Source organism: Platichthys flesus, chromosome 1 (genome assembly GCF_949316205.1).
Source record: "Platichthys flesus chromosome 1, fPlaFle2.1, whole genome shotgun sequence".
Classification (NCBI taxonomy): Eukaryota; Metazoa; Chordata; class Actinopteri; order Pleuronectiformes; family Pleuronectidae; genus Platichthys; species Platichthys flesus.
In genome coordinates this window covers 27,824,923-27,847,870 of record NC_084945.1, presented here as the reverse complement: position 1 = coordinate 27,847,870, position 22,948 = coordinate 27,824,923, and the positions used below count along the sequence as shown (strand labels likewise).

General features: G+C 40.2%; 1 protein-coding gene across 1 annotated transcript in view; it reads right to left on the bottom strand.

The window, feature by feature from the left end:
• The window catches only part of LOC133955519 (plakophilin-3-like), a 38,197-nt gene extending 24,389 nt beyond the window's left edge, over positions 1 to 13,808 (bottom strand). Inside the window, exons 1-2 of the mRNA XM_062390389.1 lie at positions 13,459 to 13,808; positions 1,665 to 1,753 (exon numbers count right to left, since the gene is read on the bottom strand). Of these exons, the coding sequence (XP_062246373.1) occupies positions 1,665 to 1,753; positions 13,459 to 13,663 (294 nt within the window). The 5' untranslated portion in view covers positions 13,664 to 13,808. The remainder of the gene's footprint in view (positions 1 to 1,664; positions 1,754 to 13,458) is intronic.
• Positions 13,809 to 22,948: the final 9,140 nt, after the last annotated feature.

The window sequence follows — 22,948 nt, the reverse complement described above, 5'->3', positions numbered from 1 at the left end:
ACACAAACTATTACTTAACAGTTAAATTAAATTAAAAAAAGAAATTCAGTTAATTATCCAATAAATTAAGCTCAAAGTCGAGATCCTGGTGAGGAACCTAATCTCAGTATTGTACAATGACGAAATTGATTACTTATAATGCAATATTTCTGCTAGAGTCCATCACAGCCGCACAGCGACTGTTTGGATAGCTACCATCTCCAATCCGGATTGCTGGTGTACTATAGACTGTACTATATGTACTGTACTTTTCATGTCCTGTCACTGAACGAAAATGAAGCCAAAATATCCTGGATATGGGCAATGTCAGCTTGTATCGATGACATCATTTGTGAGCAGTACTGATTGTGAGATGGAGCCATGGTATTCAGGGCAGAGCAAATACACATGCATGACCAATCGCTAATCAGTATTCACCTTGTTTTCATTGCATGAAATGACTATTAAAAACCAAACTTATCAGAAATACGAACACATCAATTCAATAAAAATTACCTTAAATGACAAAAACGTCTTTATTTGATGTGCACTTTTACTTTCTTAATTTGGTCCCACCCACTAACATGGAGCAAGCAGGGCTTATGAACAACACCAGGGGATTATCAGAATATTTGGGCTTCACTTATGCAAGTTGTCACGTAGTCCATATTTCTATATAATCTATGGTACTGTATCTTTGGACTGCAAGATTAAACTCAACTTTAAATAATCACATGAAACTTGTACTTTTCCTCCGCACAGAGCCCTGCTAAATACACTCAGTATAAAACATAAAAACAAACCAAGAACTTTTGCTTTGGATAATGTTTAAGTTGTTGTGCTCCCCCTCCTCCATCTCTTTGACTTAAGCTTCAATGAACGTGTCCGAAACCAACAAAATATTTGCACTGATCTGAACCACACTGCTCTTTAAAATGTTTTCCTGTCTGTATTATGGTGTAACATTAGCTGCTTTCAGACATGAACTGACCTCTGGAGATCCTCCAGACTTTCTCTGGAGGGGCTGTATGTGTGAACTTAAACGTCCGACTGAGAGCCTCCCGACACACTGCAGACTTTCTCTGGCCAGTTTGCTAGCATAAAGTCAGCAGAGGGCCCGGAGGAGTCGACGTGAGAAAATAGCAGGAGATCCTTAACAGGATTCACCGCGAGTGATGGCATGTTGATGGCGTTTGTAACACACGACAGACGCAAATAAATGCAAAAAACCAAAGCAAGGTAATTATCCCAGAATGAAAAATCTGTGCCGTACACAAAGAGGACACCCGCAAATATTTCAAGATGGTGATTAGGACCATCTGTTGATGTGCTGCAACCCAAGAACCTCTAAGCAGAATTCATACATTCACTGTCTCAGATGCTGCTCAGCCTCTTACATCACACAATTTCAGCTGTGATGTGAACGCGGCTGAGCGAGGATTTCCCATTGTGTTGTTAATGTGACAAGCAACCTCCACCGAAAGTTCCTCCGTAGGTCATGTCTGAAAACGGCTATATGGGTCCATATTGGACATATTATGTTTTGGGCTCCTCACAAACATACATCTCCTTTCACATTCATAAATTGTCACTCGCATATGTTTCTACCTTAAACGTGTAAAGTATATGTACATGTCAGAGTAACATTATATGTGTCCTGTACGGCTCCTAGCGGTGGTACTCACGGCCATGATGCGGCTGGGCGTGTGTATCATGGATCTGGAACTGAAACCAAGGGTCTGTGCTAAGCTCTTTGTTTCAGGAAAGCTGTAATCTAGACAAAAAGAGAAGAAAGATAAAATATTAGTGTTTTGATCATTACAGGGTTTAAAGAAGACAGTGGCAGCCTCATTGACTTCAACGGGAACAAACTATCAGCAGCTGGTGTTAAGCTGACACAGTCTAAGAAAGATTCATATATCAGAGTCCTGCACTGGGAACTATTCTGGTGGATCAGCTTGTTGACCTCGATAAATTAGTTTCTACAATGAGTCTTTATTCTCTATCACTCGCTCTTTCACACATCTATACTTTTCTTATGAATTTTGTGATTTAGTCATCAGCTATGGGCAGTGAGTGTACTGGTGCCTTGTGTCTACAGTTTTAGGTCATTGAGTTTCTGAAACAAGGTGTGAAAGTTTCATGAGGAAGTTATTACTCTTGGCTTGGTTCATTACCCTCTTCCCCCAGTAGGACTATGATCTCACCCTCACCCATCAAACACCCTGGATCTAACCTTCACACGTGGCCTCCATCAGGAGTCACTGTGGAACAAACAGATCTGTGTTCGCATGCCGTTTCTTCACATAGTGTAAAAAAACTGTTACATCGCTCACCTCGTCATTTCTTAGCCATTGTCTGAGCCCCACACAGTCCATCCTTAACAAATCAGCCTCCTTCAATTCAGCAAAATCAATCAATCAATCAACTAGTCAACCAACCAATCAATCAATCATAAACTAGTCAACCAATCCATCAATCAACCACTTAATCAATCGACTGATCAATCAATCAATCAATTAAGGAAGGAAAAACTACAAAAAACAGAGGAGAAAATAATGTAGAAAACCTCAGAGAGCCATCTATCTGTAATCAATGATTAGCGGCTACCCTCATCATGATCCATGATGTAACTTGTGATAGTATTGTTTGATACAAACAGAGAGAGTGAGCATTAATTTAGGTGGAATGATGTTTAAGAAGCCAATAAATTGGTTTATCAAAGCACCTGTTCAACAAACCTCTTTATCAGTGGTACGTGCAGACAGTGAATCACAGCAGCAGCAGAGGGAGGAGGACAGACACTGACTCATGCCCCTGTTCTCCTTCCACAGGAAAATTAACAATTTTATTGGCAGCATGTCATTTTTTATGGTAAAACATTAAGATTTAATAGAGATCTCCCTACTGTGAAAAGGTGTAACTCTCTCTCTCTTGGAACTTACTTTACTTTACTTCCTCTGATGTTTGTTATATCTTATCATTAAGGCAGTTTCTCCTTTGTGTGAAACCAAGTGATGGTTCATTCTTAATTTCTAATTAACCTCCTCCAAAATTCTGTTTCTGCTTTGTCTGTCTATTTTACAAGTGGGCCTCTCTAGGCTCACGTCCATTTTGTCAGGGCCACAAGAAGGCCAGAAGTGCTGCATCATATTGTGAAGTGGCCCACATCCATGTGCTGTCTGGGAATCGACTGCACATGTATGGAAGGCAAGGATTGCAGAATATGATACCAACAATATAAGCCTTATGTGTCCACAGCTGTAAGCATTCGAATCAGCAGTGGTTTGTAATTGAGGCCAAGTGGTGACACCCAAATGAGAGAAGGGCTCTAGAATGGGTGTGTTTACTGTGTTGCTGCAACAGGCGTGCAGGCGGGGGCCACAGCCCTGAGCGACAGTACAACAGCAAGAGTGATGTTAGAGTCATATATGTGAAAGAGGACGTGTAAACAGTCATCAGGTATAACAGTATATTCACTTCACCCTGCAGATGGACATGATGAATGGAATTGAGCTGCTATCAGTTGAACAGAAAGAGGAATGGGGTGGGAGTGGGGGTGAGGGGGAGCCCACTCAGTCCAGTCGCACGGAAGGAAGGAGGGAGGAGATGCTGCAGGGAGGGGAGCTGTGCTGCGCTGCATGCCTCAACAGAACAATCACCAGGTCAGAGCAGAGGTCAGGGAAGGTATGCTCCCACACCACCATCACAAAAAGGAAAACACATCGTATATAACTGTATATTAGCAACAATATATTAAAGGTAAATGCTGTCTCTTACCACACAACCATAGAACCAAAAATATCATTACATGAGAGGTTGGTATTTAATCACAGGTAAAGTTTTAGTATTTAAAGAAGGTCTCTACTGATTTTAAACCTCATCTCTTCTTATTCCACTGCCACCTGAGCTGGGGGTCAAACCCAGAACATAAAGATGCAGCACTTCTTATCTAACACCCCATTCAAGTCAGAGCAGGAACAGGCTCAGCTACGGGCCGTGTGGGACTGACTGAAACCATCACACATCACTATGAACACTAATGAAACAATAAGTCACGTGTGCAGACATTTGGGTTAGAAACTAGGCTTTACTCTCCGTGTTCATCTATTTAAATGAATGTGTATATCTACTTCTATACTAAGCCTCTTCTGTTCTGTCAGAATTCAACAAACATTTAGCCTGCTACCGTCATGCAATATTCTGCAGGTTTGTAATGTTACAGGATTTTCTGTTAGAGCACCTGAAGTCTGGATGTACATGAAACATTGCTGAGTAATCAGTTGATACAAATAGTTCACTGGTATCAGCTATGGAAGACCACTACATCTCACAAGACACATAGGGATAATAATCATCCATCAGGGAGTTCAACATTTTGATGACTGTGCAATGGAAAGCTACATTTTGAGATTATAATTTGTAGGGATCCCTGATTCTGGGTCAGGTGTTTGACATTCAATCATTTTTGTGTGGAGCTAAGTGAAAAGCTGGTGTTTGAACTTATCTCTTTAGTTCTTTTTTCCACACACGTAATTGTGACTTTGTGATAACCCAGGGCAACCAAATGATATGCCTGTAATTAGAGACTGTGCACCATTCAGCATTTACATATTGAATCTTTCATTATCTATGATCGTCAGTGTTTTTCAGTCCTGCTTTCAAATGTGGCCATTTGGAAAAATAATAAAGACTTCTGATTTCTGACAGGATATCAGAGGAACAGCATTTCACAGAAACGGTCTGATCAAGCATCACACTGCATATGTTCTGAACTGGTTGCTGGTGGATCTGTTAGTATTCCTTATGTCCTTGCAAATATTCCGACCTCTCTATCAGGGTGAAGTCTCCATTGTACCCTCCTCACAATATGTGTATGTCTCCTCGCCATCTGAGGGTCTGTGACTCACATATCCAGTGTATGACAGAAACAAAACTGAGAAACAGAATCATCTTTATCCTGGTTGAATAAGGATTTAAGAAATACAGCTGATCTGATCACCGATACAATATTTTAATCTTATCCAAAACAGTTTGACCTTGAAGAGACATTTGGACCCAAGTAGTAGACTTACACAACAAAAAACACAGAATTCCAGAATATGGGAATGTTGCTATGCAAAGAATAAGTATGTTACCGCTCTGTCACAGTTTTATGACTGTCATTAAGCCCATCTTCCAACTTTTTTATCTTTGGCTTCGGGCTAAAAAAGAAGCCTCACCATGATTAACATGCAGCGCCTCTCTTTCACCATGGTCCATTATTGGGTTGTGGTATCCAGCCAAGCTCTTCTCAACACTATGTTTTCTCAAGACTTTGAGTTGTTATCATAAACCAATCTTCTCCTGAAGCTGCAGTCCTTCTCACATTATGTCCAACAAAGCAACCTCTGCTCCAACACTACCATTTCATACCCAATATCCAGAAGTCTAAAGGGACTCTGCATGTTTATTACACCACACTATACCAACATGTTGGATAGAAAAAACAATATAATTTCAACACTTGAGGTTTAAATGTCTAAATATTTCCATAAAGGGGTCACATGACAATTTAAAACAGCAAAACCCCAAAACCATCTTCTCTACATCTCATGTTTGTTAAATCCAGACAGAAGAAGACGTGGTATTATGTACCTGACTCATTTTTCTTTCTGCTGGTGTCTTGTTACGTTACTGGGACAATACTATGAAATCAGTGGAGACTCCAGTACACAGACAGTCGGCCGATTCTTTTACTTTCAAGTGGAGCCACTTATCCCAAAATGTTGCTGTTAGTCTTCTGACCTGATTGTTGAAGAAAGATGATGTAGTGTCCAGAACTGAAAGAGTCCATCCTCTGGGAAGCCTGAATGTGCAGTACATCTCCTGACAATCAACCAAACTCGTGATCTGGGTCTATGGGGTCTTTCCCTGAATTATATGGTATTTTCCAATAACCACCTTAAATTTGTGGTAATCTGTTCAGTGGTTTTTGCATAAACTTGCCTACAAACAAACCAGCCAACAAACAAACGGACAGGGGTGGAAATGTAATCTTCTTGTTGAGATCATGAAACAAAGCAGAGAATCTTGCCTTTATGTAGGATTGAAAGTTTGTTATTCCTGGTAGGGATGGTTGCATTCCTTGCTTGTGTCCTTATGCCCTTTGCTTCTTCTCTCTCTTAGCTGAAAACTGAACTTTTTTTTTTCTACAGCAGTTATGGATCAAATGGATCTGAACATTTGAAATGTATTGCTTCTGTGATTCAGTTTTTCCATAGTCACTTGGTTCCAAGAAAAAAATCAAGGGTTTGGACTTTTGAGCTATATTTTCTTCATGGGACAATAACACGTACAAATGTGGAGGGTCTGACATTCTGTAGCTGAAGGTTGTATTGTTTGTGAAATGTATTCAGGTCAATTAATCACACATCTTAAAACCAATTGACAACCATCAGACAGAGCCGGCCTTACCCTACTGTCTGAAGAGCACAGTAGGCTAAAATAGTCTCTGACAGCATGTTGTGAAGAGGAGATTGGAAAGGAATGTTCAACACACAAGGTGCCCACTTCGCCCAGGGGAGGGGTCTTTAAGCACACGTCAGCTAACTCTCATTCCTCTTCCCATGTGTTTTTTACATTACCATTCAAAGACTGCTGCGGACACCCCTGTTCATTCACGCCTATCCACGCACGCATCTCCTGTGACTGTTCTCATTTCCGGCAAAGTTTGCACTGTTTCGCTTTACCACCCTCTCCATCTGTTTCATTTGCCTCATTATAATTGTGGCTGCACTGAACCATGATTAGTTTGGATTTAGACAACAATGTGTGAACTTCATTCAATCGTTGCTTTCCACCCATCGTCAAATGTCCCACAAAATTAATTATGCATTATTTCACTAAATGTTATACGCCCTTTTCACAGCAGACAATTTGACATCTCACACTAGGTGTTACTGGCAACAATCGTGATGGCTCTGTTCAGTTCAAGTGTTTCAGTAACACATAAGCATGTGGCAGTGAGCCAACAATACAGACACCCTTGAACCGAAGCAGCTAAATGGAATTCAGTTGCAATCATTGAATTATTTAGACCAGTACTGTGATTCATGAAAATTAAATATGAACTGACTTTGATGTCAGAATCGAAATTTGACTTAATTACTTACTTAATACTACTTACTTACTTAAAAAGAGATAAAAGCCACGCCACCATAAGCTTAACTGAAATCCTAAACTAACTGTGTCAAATCAGTAGTTTTCATGTATTGGCTGATTTACAGTAAATGCCTGTTAATGTAGCATTTGAAATCACATTGAAGTATAAGGAAAAGGTTAGGTAGCATATTTGTCATCTTTTTCTCAGCAGTTTTTAGATACATTTGAGGAAACAGCATCACAACCTTGAACCTCAGTCTGCAGATTTCCACTGGTAGCTGTTGACTCAAGGCTGAGGGCTGGCTTTACTGTAAGATGTGCTGTTAACTTCCATAAGGTGTACTAACTGGAGAACAAACGCAATCTAGCATTTAAATATTAATAAAGGCCCTCTTTGCCCCGACCACTCTACCTCCTGAACCACAGCTGCTCCAGGATGAAGGCACATGGTTATGTGTCCTTGCTGAGAAGCATCATGCTGACTGTCAAGAAAAGAAAAGTACAAGCAGAATCTGGCACATCCAGAGAGAAGTGAAAGACAAATCATTGGGCAGAGTTTGTGCGCTTTGATAAATCGAATACTCTTCATGGGGTTTGGGCAGGTTGCTACAGGTACATCATACACACACATTTAGACAAAGCTTATGGCAGTATTAGAGGGCTTTTGACCATGGTCTTGTTGCAGTCTTCAAAACCAATGCAGAGTTTGATATGAGGTAGTAATTACAGCTTTTGCAAGCCATGCATTGCTCCACTAAAGATGGGGATTTATTTGAGCAAGCTGTTTTGGCAAAAACCAGCTGTGACTAGTGTTGTCATCATCATCACTACCATCTGACAGCAGATGCCTCACACCAAAGTGAGGCAGTTCCACTCATCGCATTAGAAAGTGTGATATGAGAATGGCAGTTAAAGGATGAAACAGACAATGACTGGAAAAGACTTCCCTCCCTTGGTGTAATGGAAATTGTTTGATCAGTGAACAAAAAATATAGGAGATTAAGTCTTATGAAAAGTGATCTGTTTCGACTTGGATATGTGCAGTTAATGATCACACTAATGTAAGGGGATTTGACCCAAGCCTACGTGCAGAGTTTATTCAATATCCTGACGACCTCTTCTGGGTCACACTGATCTATTTTCTTATCAGGCAGAGGCGAGAGCAGCAGTGGTAAGGGGGAGGGACTGATCCTTCCTCTCCCATAATTTCCTCTTAAAGGGATAGTTCCCCCAAAATGAAAATCCACTCATTATCTACTCACCGCCACTGAGACTGTGGTGTCATTCTAGTGTCCATAAGCCCGACATTCAAACTCGATTAAATGTCCACTGATAACATACACGCATGGATCGTAGCGGTGCTTACAAACACTTGACAACACAGGAGGAGTCTGCAGGCATTGTATTAGATTCTGTGACTATGTTTTTTACCCCTGAGACTCCAGAAGTGTTCATCCACCTCTCCATCGGCATAGTGCTGAGTAGACTATTAGGGAGTACATTTTTTTGGGTGAACCATCCATTTAAAAAGACAAAAAAATGTTTGTGTTCAAGATGTGAACATTTATTCCCCAAAACCATCCTGACTGGAACCTGTGATGTCATTTTCCGTAGTAAGGGAAAAACCCAGGAAGTGACCAGGAAATACCACACTTGCAGGTTCCCATAGCACACAGTTTTTGGCACTTTGTTGTATTTGTCATCTCCGATATCAAAAACTGCAAAATGGTCATAATAAATGGTTTAACTAAGACAGCTGATGTAAGTAGGAATGAAGTGACTTTCAAACATTCATGAGAAATTACTTCATGGTGTGGTCACTGGAGTCCTATTATCAGTCCTCTGATCACGGAGCACAATAACAAGCAGCCGCCCATTAGCATGATGCTAATACAGTGGTGCTACAGCTCTTTTATAGAATGTTTTAGCTCTCGTCAGAGCCATAAAGTTTGTTTATGACTGAGCATGATTTTCATAAAAAAGTAGCAATGAGCTGGAATTTTAATATTCCACATCGGTTTCCGGCACGCTGTCTGTGGAGCAGATTTCCCAAAGCCGTCCCATCTGCTGTTGTTTTGGGTTGAGAGAGCTACTCTTTGAAAAAACAGATTGTAGTGGAATGTGCTTTCATATCAGCTTGACAATTGAATTGGTATGCAACTTTCATTTGGTTCACCCGAATATAATTTTGGTTGAATTTGCTTAATTCTTTATGCTTAGGTCATATGAGCATCAGGAGCAGAAATCAAAGCAGCAGCAAGCATTTCCAATAACTAGAGTGTTTGGCATCTTTAGTACCTTTTCCACTGGTATTAAAACCCACTAAAACCCACTAACATCTGTAACAGCCACTGCAATTTCTGAAAGAATCCAATCAACTTTTTAGCAGGTTTACCCTTATTTATAATAGACGGTGTATACCTGCAAATTTTGGTGTAAAATAGACCCTCCATGGCTCCTAAATGCCCACCACTGTCAAACTTTGTTTTGGTCTAGGACACAGGATGTCTGTTAAAAATTGTCCAGGCTGGGCTGAGATAACCCCTGGTGACATCATTGTTAGAGTTTGTTCAACTCGCTCTTTAATGACCAACAACAACATTTCACTGAAGCCTTGACTGAAAAAATTGTAATTTCCAAGTAAATAAGAAAAAAATGTTGATTCAGACTTTGTGTCCCGTGATAACATCAATAAACACTATTAGAAGTTTCTCAACATTTTGTTGACAGGAATTACTTGAGGGGTTTCAGATGTGCTTTCAGCCGCTCTGCCTCTGCCTCCCTGTTTTCAAACTGCCGTTCAACCACATGAGGAAAGTGGAGTAAGACTGCAACAAACAGGAATCTGCTTCAGTCAGATAATTGTTTTCAGATCAAGAAAAACGCCTACACAGCTGAACAGGATATCTGCCTGTTGCATATTATTTTTGGACTAGAGTTGCATTAACAGGACGACTTAGTCTGAGTTTAATGATTAATCAGGTGGTTGATGAATGATGTTACAAGGGGACCCCTATAAAAGATGTTTCTTCAGCTTTATAAAACTCTCTCTCAGGTTTCTACATGTGTTCCCTCTTAATAGTTTTGTTTTGATTGATTGATTTATGAAAAACAAATCAACGTTACAACATAGGTCCAGTAAGAATGTAAACAAGAAAAGAATGTAATGATATACTATAGAGAATGATAACACTAGAATGTACAACACTGTAAATCCATTATTGACCACAAAGACACTGAAGAACTACATCTATCACTAATTGCACAAACGTCTTTCTGAAATGTGTCTCTTGCTTATCTGACTTAAGAAATAGCCAACGTACGATTTAAGAAAACATTACACCGGCTCAATAAATCATTCAAACTTAAATATAAACCACAGACACGAATAATAATAAAGCAAATTAAGTTTAATTTATTTAAATCTCCTCAAGGACGCCATATTAGATCTGCACAGCGTCAGAGAAACACAGATTTTTTTACAGTAAACAGCCTTTTTCAGGGTTTTAATCAGTGGGCCTGTTTGTTTTGGAAGGGAGAAGACCTATGTGGATGATTCAGGTTCCGGTGAAAACCTCCTGAACTACTCGCACTTAGGAATCCTAACTGGGAGAAGCTGAATGCAAAGATGGGGGGATGTTGGAGACAGTGACTCCCATGATCCTATTTGAATTGCCTGAGCTCCACTGGCTGAAAGTGACATATTGTGTGTTTGAATATACAGATCTATTGGGAGTTCTGTGCAGTTGTAAGATATGTCATAGATTTAATGAGGAGTCCTTGGTACCTTTGTCTTGGGTAAGTATTTTGTTTCTCTTTGAAAAAATGAATGTCCCTCTTAAGCTGCAACATTCGTTCCCTCTCTCCTTCCTCTCTAGCCTCCTCTGTTCTATCAGCCCTCCCTTCCACTGACTCTTTCTCACTCATGCATCCTAACTCTGCCACTGACATTCTCCTTTCTACTCTGTCCTCCTCTCTTGACTCTCTCTGTCCTCTTACGTCACGACAGGTCCGCAAGTCCCTCCCAGCTCCGTGGTTGTCTGACTCGGTGCCTGCTGTCAGAGCCACTATGCGATCATCAGAAAGGAAATGGCGGAAATCTAAACACCTGGACGACCTGCTATCTTATCAGTCTCTTCCCTCCTCTTTTTCTGCCTCTATTTCCACAGCCAAAAGCACTTTTTACCAAACTGCAATTCAAGCCTCATTTTCTAATCCCAAAAAACTCTTCTCCATCTTTTCCAACCTCCTCAACCCTCCCAGTCCCCCTCCTCCTTCCTCTCTTCTACCAAGCCACTTTGTCAACTACTTTACCAAAAAGATAGATGACATACGCTCTTCCTTTTCTGATCCTCCTTCTATGACCACACTTCCAACAACTTCATCTTCATCCCCTTCGCTCTCCTCTTTCACCCCCCTGTCTCCCAATCAAGTTCTGACCTTGGTAACCTCCGCCCGCCCGACCACCTGCCCCCTTGACCCCATCCCTTCTCACATTCTCCAGTCTATTGCCCCTGACCTTCTTCCTTTTCTTACCCATCTAATCAACACTTCCCTGTCAACTGGCTGTTTTCCTAATTCTCTGAAGGAGGCAAGAGTAAATCCTCTCCTGAAGAAACCCACCCTGGACCCGTCTGAAGTAAATAACTACAGACCTGTCTCTCTCCTTCCCTTTGTTTCCATAATTCTTGATCTGATCTGGATCCGGTCCAGTCTACATCCAGGACATGGTCAAACGTTACACCCCACCCCGTTCACTCCGCTCTGCTTCGGCCAATCAGCTCGTTGCTCCCTCACTGCGAGCTAAACACTCATCAAAAACACGACTGTTTTCCGTCCTGGCTCCTAAATGGTGGAATGAGCTCCCCATTGACATCCGGACATAGATTACTGTAACTCGCTCCTGGCAGGTCTACCTGCTACTGCCATCCGACCTTTGCAGCTCATCCAGAATGCAGCAGCTCGACTGGTTTTTAACCAACCTAAATTCAGTCATACTACTCCTCTCCTCCGCTCTCATCACTGGTTACCAGTGGCTGCTCGCATCCGGTTCAAAACACTAGTACTTGCGTACTATGCTGTGAACGGATCCGGTCCAGTCTACATCCAGGACATGGTCAAACGTTACACCCCACCCCGTTCACTCCACTCTGCTTCGGCCAATCAGCTCGTTGCTCCCTCACTGCGAGCTAAACACTCATCAAAAACACGACTGTTTTCCGTCCTAGCTCCTAAATGGTGGAATGAGCTCCCCATTGACATCCGGACATCAGAAAGTCTACACATCTTCCGCCGAAAACTAAAACATACCTCTTCCGACTTTACCTTGAATAAAAAAAAAAAAAAAAAAAAAAAAAATTTTTGAAACCAACACTTTAGTAGCAGTTAAATGACACTTACTTATAGCACTTTGTAGTTTTGCTTTATTTGAAGAAATTGTACTTTCTTGATTCTTGTCGTCCTTGGTATGTACCCTCGAGTTTGAATGCACTTATTGTAAGTCGCTTTGGATAAAAGCGTCAGCTAAATGAAATGTAATGTAATGTAATGTAATCCATTTTTTTACAAGTCAAGCGACTGTGTGAAATGTCCCAAAATATCTCCATAATGATGAACACACCAAGAATTCTCACCAAACTTCGACAAAACTATTCAACATTTCAATGTTTTCACAACACCTGCCCGTTCAGCACAAAACAGTCAAGTTTACAAGAAGCTGGTGAACAGAGTGGAGCGCTATCAGCTGAGAGGGAAGAGACTCTCCTCAGCAGTTGGTACGAGCTACAGGAGGCTGAATTTCTAACTTTAGACATCATCACATGGCCCATCCCAAACACCCACCCCATTCAAATCAGTATGTGTAGACTGGAAAACAGAACCACGACCTACATCCTCTAAAGATTTTCACCTCAATAAAACCACCAAATTACAATCTCGTTAAAACCTTATTATGGGATTTATTGTATGATAGTGGCATTCGTTTTAGAACAATGTATCTAATGAAGTAACTGAGTGTATACTGTATATACAGTAGTTTCACACAGCATTTTATTCTTATTTTTGTAGGTTTTTGCTCTTCAATCTAAACTCAATAACTCATATAGATATATTTATTATTATTTTATATGATTAGACAATAGACTACCACATTTGCATTTTATTCTCTCTTTTTCTTTTAATCTTATCTGCTTTCTTGTACCTGATATGTGAGCAGAGAGGTTATTAATATTTTACAGATAAACAGTGACACAGCAACAGGTCAGTCACCTGGCTGTAGTTTGGAGTGAACCATGCAAATGCTCCTGGGTCAGATAAGAACCGTGCTGTGACTCTCACCTGTTGATGCGGTCAGGGAGTCGTCCAGTCTGGTCATGGAGGAGGACCTCTTCTCGGCCAGTCTCATCCGGACCTGCTCCTGGACCCTCCGAGCTTTAGCCACCGGGTCCGGACACGGACCGTCCGAGGGAATCATGTAAGCGGTGCAGGAGGAGTTGGGCTGAAGGGCGGACATAAAGCAGCCCTCCGCCACCGCGACACTCATCCTCACAAGTAAACTTCTGTACCCAGGAGAGAAAGGAAAATAAGGTTCTGCTGCGGGAGACGTTCGTCCAGCAACAGGCTCTGATGTGTGTGTGTGTGTGTGTGTGTGTGTGTCCGCTGTGAAATGGCAGCAGCCCCGCAGTCTGGAGGCAGGGGGCAGGAGACAGGAGGCAGGAGGCGGGACCTGCCAGAGGCCAGCAGCTGTCTGTTAGTCTGATCACTTAATGTCACTGCTCATTTAACAGATAACACTCTGAGGCTGGAAACACCAGTGACACAGGTCAATATACTGATTGTGTGCAGAGCTTGTGACGAGGGAAGCTGGAAACGTTGTGTTCATCCTACTGAACTGCTTTTATTTGTATATGCATTACATTTTGGCTAGTCAGAGGTCTCTTAAACAATCGACACAAGTTTACAACTTTTCAAAATACAGGTCTTTAATTCAGCTCGATATATTCTGCTGAGGATCAAGGGGATTTCGTCACATGATCTGAACAAATATAACTTGTGTAATTGATTGATTTATGAAAACAAATAGTCATTACAACATAGGTCCAGTAAGAATGTTAACAAGAAAAAAAATGTATGATATAAACTATAACGTATGATAACACTAGTACAACACTGTAAATCCATTATAGAGCAACATTAAGCGAATGTCATACTTTTCCTGTGAAGACAAATTGCCAAATAGGAAGTGATTCTTTGAATGTCGTTGCCATGTGAAATCAAATGATCCAATGATCTGAAGGTCAGTGACTTTAATGGCGCTTTGACCCAGTTGCAGGTTGTTGGACACAGAAGACAAAAACAAAAACAAACAGTGGGGTTTGAACCGGCAACCTTCTTGTTGGAGAACCACCACTCTAACCACTAGGCCACACCACCCCCTGGTTGGTTACACCAACTACATTACAAATCCTGAAGACTTTCAGAATGGAATTGGGTTGATTGGAGAATCTAAATAGTTAAAGGTAACACGGTACAGATATTTAATGGATTTACATCATATGGACTAAAATCAGACCTCAGGGAGGCAGACTGAATTCATTCATTATTTTTCAAAGAAGAGGTTCACATGTAATTAGTCTCTTTTCGCTGTTTAGGTGAAGACACAGTTCTCTTTATTACAAGTTTTTCTCTATTTTTTACAAATAACGGACTTACTCTACTAGTTTGACAGGTTATCGATTTGCCCATGATGCTGTGGGACACAAAGGCTTATTCGTTCATCACATGACAGAGCTAATTTCATGTAATCTTTTTTAGCGTAGTTTCTGCTCCTAGGTCGCTGACACTGTTTCCAGCTGCCAGTTCACCACTGTTATAACTTGTCCTTTTCTTCAATTTATCATGATGACGCCTCCAGATTATAGTTCATGCACTTATCTGAAGAAGAAGAAGAGCTGCAGGAGTTGAGGCAGCAGAGTCATAGATGAAACTGATAACTGATAAGATGAACCATGGCTCACTATCACATTGCTATGTCTGTAGCAATCGAATACAGAACAGCCATTGTTAATGTCATTAATAACATTTATTGTCCATGAGAAATAAACATATCTGCTGTGAAAACACATTTTGGCTTATGAGGCAGTTTAAGTAGGTGATTCAAAGTCACTAATCCCTATGAACCGACAGATATAAAAGCCATTAAAGTGTTATCAAATGAAGTATCCATCTGCTCCCATTGAAGCTCATGAATACCTTTCCTGAAATGTTCAGTTCTGCTGTGGCCTCAGGTGACACAGGGGCTGCCAATATGTGCTGTAACTGTTAAAGTGAGAGTGAATTTTACTATATAAACTATTTATTATGTGTGTATCCCACAACTAATTAAAATACAGAGTAAAATATGAGCCACCTCCAAAGTTTAAAATGGATGATTATAAAACATGTAAGAAAATAAATTAAAGAGCTCATTCCTAACACTCCCCAACACAGAGCCTGCGGGTAAAATGCAGAATCAGAGAATCATATGACGGAGGGCTCTGTCTGATGTGGACAGTTACTTAGACTCAGATTGGATCAGTGAACTATGCCATGGACACTCCCCCCCATGATACTTTGCTCAATAGATGAATGTCGTGTTGACTGTACTTGTGAAGCCACATTCTAACATGAGTGTGTATCATATGACGTGTCCGTCTGCATGCAAACCAAGACGGAGATTCTCTGCACGTCAGTCAGAGGGTGCACGTAGGCTGTGAGCCTAAAGACAATGTCCAGGCTGCAGAGACAACCAGGTCGGACAAACATGATTTGGGTAATGGTCTGTGCACGCCTAATGCTCACCTGTTAAGTTCCATCTCATTTTACTGACTCACAGCTTCACTCTAGGACTCTAGTTCATTTTTATTATCCTTTTAAGTTAAATTCTTTTGTATTCAGGTATGAAAAATACATCCAGGCCAAAATTTCAGCCAAACCTCATATAAAATTTCGAGCCTGCCCATATGGAGGTATGTTCTCTTGAATTCATTATGCCTTTATCGTCATCGATTTTAAAACACAGTGTAGGAGAACAAATTTAGCAGGAGGAATCAGACAGCTCTGACCTTACTACTAACTGAATTTGTGGTAAGAATATAGAGACAAGACTGTGAAACAGAGTTTGATTGTTTACCAGCTCAATAGAGGAAGAAATTTGGAACTTTCCATTTATGTGTGCTCTGAATGAATAAAGAGTTTCAACAAGCTCAAGAGTTGTTGACCTATTCATGAAGCTGTGGACCACAGACATTCAGTAGTCATCAAACGTTATTCTCACTCAGATTGTTTACATGCTTGTTTTGACGGCATGAATATCAATCTTCCTGAAACGCTTGTCATAGCGATTCTATCACATTTTCAATTGCAACAAGATTAAATAAGATGTTTTGCTGGATTTAAAAAAAATGTCATAGTTATTTTAAAAGATCTCATGCTTACATTGTTGTGTTCATTATTACCAAATGTATCTTTTGTTAAATTTGGCAATCATGTCTCTATGTTGTGCAAGATTTTAGAAATAATCATTCTCTTGCAAGGCTAATGATGAGTGTTGCGAACAGAAAGAATGGGGAGGACAGGGTGGATGTCAGAGGGTTCACAAGTTCAGCTCAGTTAAAACGATGTGACGTCAACTCCAAACCTTCCCAAAGTTCACTGAGCTGAGTCTCAATGTGAACACGAGCTAATGAGAAGAAGTGGTACATATTTCCGTGTTTACACAAATATGATAAGTGAAGTTGTGTATTCTGGATTCTCTCCTCTGGTTCCATATCCGACTTTTCAAATGAAAACAAATGATAGTAATGAGAGGAGGTGGAATAAGCAGAGTTCTGTCAATGGGTGGGTTGTTTAAGGGCCCAGGAATGTGGAAATTATCTCTTCAGCCAAAGCTAACATGACAATTCTTTGGGGATGTCTGGGAAACAAATTCTGAGTGTGAGGAGTCGTAATATGAGGGAGGCTCAGGGAGGGATCTTTGCAGCCTGACTCAGAAACAAGAGCAGGAGGCTTTCCGTGCAATATACAGAGAAACCACCAACTCAGTGTGGGTGTAATGACTGCAACTGGTCACTTGAGTAACAATACACACACACACACACACACAAATGTAATTTTAAATTCATACACCCAGGAATGTGTGCACCTGTACATCTGTGGTGTGAAATTATTTTGTTTTCTTTTATAAATGAGTGTAAATCCTTCTGTTTCTCTTGCTGTTTTTTTTATGTAATGTAACGTATATTCAGCTGAATCCTAAAGTCATAATCTTTACTTATTGAGTTAATTACAGGCTATTTGAGTAGTATTTTAAAAATCAGTAGCCCACAAATTACAACTTCACTGTATGGCTGTCTTCTTATGTTTTTTCATCTTGTGAGCCCAACACGATATTCTGAGCGAATAGTTTAAACCATCAACCAAATGCAGTGATTTGTTTTGTGAATATGGGCTATACAAATAAAATTTGATTGATTGATTGATAGATTATTTTTTTCTATTCTGGGTCCTCTCTGTTAACGTAAGTAAATAAATACATAAATCAATTTAAACTTTCCCCATGTGTATAAATTATGTAAAACAAAATGAATGTCAAAAACCTCATCGTTTACAAATACATTGTAACAGGTTTCATTAGGGCCCGATCACTGACAGGATGAGGCCCTATTGAAATTGTAAGGATTATTATTATTCAGGCTAATGACTTGGCTTTTTGAGGGCTTTAACATGCTCAAATGCTTACCAAAAATAATAAGTACAAATAAATAAAATGTACGTATTCTGGAGGAATTTTCAATGGGAGTCGCAAAGTGGCTCAATGGTGCCCCCTGAGACCCCCGGAACGTGTTCACATTGACCGATCTTCACAAAAATCGATACACAGGTGTATCATGACCAGAAAAACAAAAAAGTCTTAGGTGCAATTGGAAAAACGCAACAGGAAGCCTGGTATTTTGCATTTAGTGGCCATTTTGGCCATAGTCTACATTTTTACTTTGAAGTACTTGTACCAGGGCTTTCATCAAATTGAGATGAGTGCCATCACAACAAGATGGAGCTGAGGAGCGAATCACCGATTCCAGATCCTCTGGGTAGTGGACGACCCACTCTACCTCTTGAGCTACTGCTCCCATCTGAATGTTGATAGAAAAAGTTACTGTTTCACATATTTCTTTGACTTATTGACCGGAAGCCCGACAGAGGAGAGGAACCTTTTTCGCATACACCCATTTGTTTTGTTTTTATCGATATTGAATTCGGTTTCAGAAAGTAACTTTTCTTTTGAAAACAAAACCTTGTTTTCTTGTTTTTGCTGCAGATGGAGTAGGTATGGTTTACATTAGGGTAAAGGGCGGGCGTTGGAATTCAGAGCAGCCGGGACTAATTCTGTCAGCTATTAATCACACAAACTGGCACTGAGAAGTAATGTGCAGAGATAATGGAGCAGAGAATGGGGGAGGGAGAGTGTGTATCGTGGCTTACACAGGCCTTTTCAAAGAAAAGAAAAATAGTGATAAGTCATATTAATTACAACAACCCAAAGACTCATGAGAGTGAACACAACAGTGGAGCTGATGACTGTAAAACCAAAACAATGAGCTGAAAGACATTCAAAACTGAAGTTCATGTGATGACTCCCCTCACTTCAAACAAAAGCATTTGATCAGTTGTTCACGAGGAAATATTGATCAATGCAGAGTTTCAGTGTGTCATTTAGTTGAAAGGGATCCATTGGTAGAAATTGAATTAAAAATAATATTTGTGTTTTTTTTCACCAGTGTGTTACATCTAAACTGTATGAATTTTTGTTTTCTTTACTCCACAATGGACCCTTAATATTTAAATGTTTGGAATGGGAGGGTGAAGTGAGTGGTGTTCAGCTTCAACATGACACTTCACCACTAGATGTCACTAAATTGTGCACACTGAACTTTTAATGCAGCAAAGTTTATTCTTCTAAAGAATCTGACCACCCCAGGCAATTTAAGGGTCACACTGCAAGTGACAGTGATATCAATCTATTCTATCAAATGGATATTGTTTGTTTTTAGTATTTTCTTTTAAAGTTTTAATTTGTTTGCTTTTAAGTTATTTTTTTGTTGTGTTTTCTTAATGCCATGTATTTTGTAAAGGACTTTGGAACCGTGTGTAGATGATTGCTATAGAAATAGAGTTATTGTTGTTGTTATTATTATTATTAATATTATTATTATTAAACGTTTCTGTAGAGATTTGCTCACAGTTTTTGATTTGCTCTTGGATAAAATGTTTTATGAGTAATTAGGGCTCACTAAGTAGAATGTTTATGTCTATGTCCCTGTCAACACTGCTTCATAAGAGTAATTAAAGTTCACTTCTCATTGGTTATTTTGCCTCACCCTCTTCTGCTCATGTCTCTAAAGTCTTAACTCTGTTGAATAAAGCCTGAAGTCTGTTTGGGAGCTAAAACTTTCCATTCCGTGTCTACAGAACCACACAGTAGAGGAGAGACAACAGGAGGTCACAATATGTCAGTCTTAAATCTACATTATAACTTCACACCCTGTCATTTTCAAGTGGCAGCAGCAGAAGGCAACCGTTCCCAAATCTGGAATTTTAAAGGCTCTGTGAGTCAGATTTAATGGCATCTCACGGTGAGGCTGCAGATTCCAAGCAAATGAAAACCCTCCATCTCACCCTCCCTTTCCAAGTGTGTGACCTTTAGGTAACACGCTGGTTTCAGACATGCACTGTACTCAGAACATGGTAAATGGTAAACAATCTATATTTATTATGATGCTTTTCTAGTCTTGATGACCACTCTAAGCGCTTTAAGATCCAGGATCAAATTCTGCAGACTTTCTCCAGAGTTAATTTCTGAAAGTATATATAAACAAATTTGTGTCTTGAGTCAGTGTTTGGTTTGAACCTGCTCGTGTAGATATAAAGGTCTCATTATGAGGTAATGAAAACACAAAGAGTATTACTTTCAGGTGATAATACACTAATGAAAACATGAATGAAATCATGAATGAATAGTATTATTTATTCAACTTCTGCCAAATGTTGCCTATAAAATAACAACTGGACCCTTAAAACCTTGAAATTCTGTTATAGAATATATAATGAAAACAAATAGGTCAATAGAAAAGTCTGAAATATCTTATTACTTATTTGAAACCATAGTGTGTATGGCTAGCACCAAGGAGGTCAAATATAGTCCTGTTTGTCTGAAGTTCCTGTTGTTCTATGGAACTCTGACGTAGAGATTATGATTGATTTCCTGTTTCCTAATAAAGAGTAGGAGTCCTGCCTCAGTGCAGCTGTTTAGCAGCTAGTACATGTAGGACGAGGGAGATCAAACTGAAAAACTGCCCATTTCAAATGACTAAACCATTGTTCCTCCCTCCTGGTGTGGGAACATGGTTTCCCTTTCACTTTTGTTAGATTTTTTTTTCCACAACATTTTAAATAGATGCATTCATTCATCTATTATCTTTATTGGGTCTTGGGGGAGCTGGAGCCAGTCCCAGATAACACTAAGTCAAAGGGGTTCATCCTGGACAGGTCTCCACAGGACCAACATACAGAGACCAACAACCAGTCACACTCACATTTACACCCACTGTCAATTTGGAGTTTCAAAATTAACCTGAACCTGCTTAATACATTTGAAGTATATATTTAAATATGTATCAGTATAATTATTATTCTCATATAGAGTTATAGCTGTCAAGGCAACAGTTCTCTTAGCAGAGTGATAAGAACTGGGCTGACTTATTTAAGGGAACATTTGTCCAAATGAGAGGATAACTTTATCAAATGCAAATCCTTTCACTCAGGCCATGAGAGGTCAGTGGTTTGCTTTAATGATGTGAATCATATGCTTCTTAGTGTCACCAGATCTGTCACCGTCATCCAAACATCACATGAAGAAATGTCATATCTGCTGTTTGTCCCTCCAGTACAGTGACACACACTTCTGGCATAACTGTGGTTTACAAGACTCATGGAAGGTGACATTTTACCAACACTATGAACTCTTTTAATCTTGCACCCCCTGGTGACACAGTGCAGAATTGATTGAGCTGCTGGATGTTGAGAGCACCAACTCCAGTTTTCTTTGGATTTCTCACCTTGTGTGTGTGACCACACAGGGAGCTAAACTAAACTTGGGTAAACAGAATAACTCTGTCCCACCTTCATTATTTGGAAACACCGTCAAAAATAATATAAATTATGTTTAAAATATTAAATCTTTGACAGCAGTCACCGGAGGCAGTGTAACCAACACTGAGAATGGGAGTAGACAAAGTTAGTTATTGTGTTTTTGTATCACATATGAAATGATAGATTATAAGATATATAAAATTATGGATCAAGCTTGCTTGTGATAGGTTGTGAAAGGGTCTCCTCTGTTTTGTTCTTATTTGTGGACAGATTGCGGAAAATCTGTTTCCTCAAGTGTCTTCTTCTATTAATACTAATGAATGACAATAATTTTTTCAGAATCAAGAAATCAGTTTAAAGTCACTGGATGTGACAAAGATCGGATTTATTTACAGTTACGCATTGACACAAGGAAGTTTATGATGCTCTAAGTGTCTGAAGCTGCAAAGTATGCATGTGAGGTTTGGTTTAAAGTGCCTCTAGAAGCCATTTGAATCCTCCACACGAGGACGTCCACACTTTTTCTGAGAGGCAGGGCGACTGAAAAGCACGGCAAGTTCCTGTGTGAGATGAAGCAGCAGCATGGTGGGCACAGGGTTTTGTTGTTTTACTAATTCAATCAGGAGAGACTTGGTTTTCAATTTAACGAGTTTATTTTGTGTTTAAAGTGCACAGAGAATGCGAATATTTATAGTCTTTGGCATTTTAGACCCCTGTGTGATGTCATCAGGAATAGAAGGGGGTGGAGCAGAGCGTCGTACAGGAATACCCCCCCCCCCCAGGGGTCTAGACACTGGTGGTGGTTCATTGGTCAATCGTTTGTTTAGATGGTCCATATATGAGCATTGTCCTATTGGACTTCCTAAGTGTGACATCCTCTGTCCTTAACCCTCACAAGAGTAAGGAAAAACTACGAAAAAACCCTTCTTGAGGGAAAAACGTAGAAACCTCAGGAAGAGCCGCATGCGAGGGATCCCTCTTCCAGGATGGACAGAGTGCAATGGATGCCACGAGTAACGAGTATGTTGTTAGGCAGTCAGCTGCCACCTTAGTCCGTGATCGGGATCCGGAAGAGGTGATGAATGTTCTTCTCAGGACTGGATGAGTTTGGGGTGGAGGAGGGGTTGTGCGAGTCACTGCATTGACACTGCTGAGGAAGAGAAGAGAAGGGATTTTTAAAGTGTGACAGCTGATGCGTGACTGGCTGAAGGAAACAGCGCGGGCCTGATTAGACGATTGGGAACACCCGCGATCAGCTGACAGCATACAGGTTAAGCCCTGCATGGGCATTCCCGATATTTACGACCGCCCGCAGTCAGCTGATCTGAATGGAGTTTTAAGTCTTCCTTATTGAACTTACGCTGAGCTCCATTAGTAATGAAAAATGATATCCCAATGGAAAAAAATATGACCAAAAAAAGCATTTGTGCAAAGGGGGGAAGCAAATATTAGACATACTGGATAATAAACACAGAGTTAACTCTCCATCGCCAATATACAAACAGAAGACTGCAACACATAGAATTAGACTGACAAGCCTCAACAAAATCATGAAATCCTATTGAAAGGTATATTGTGACCGTAACACCCACAAGATGTGTGTCAAACTGCTGAGTCACTGTGTTCATCTAGAACAGAAGAG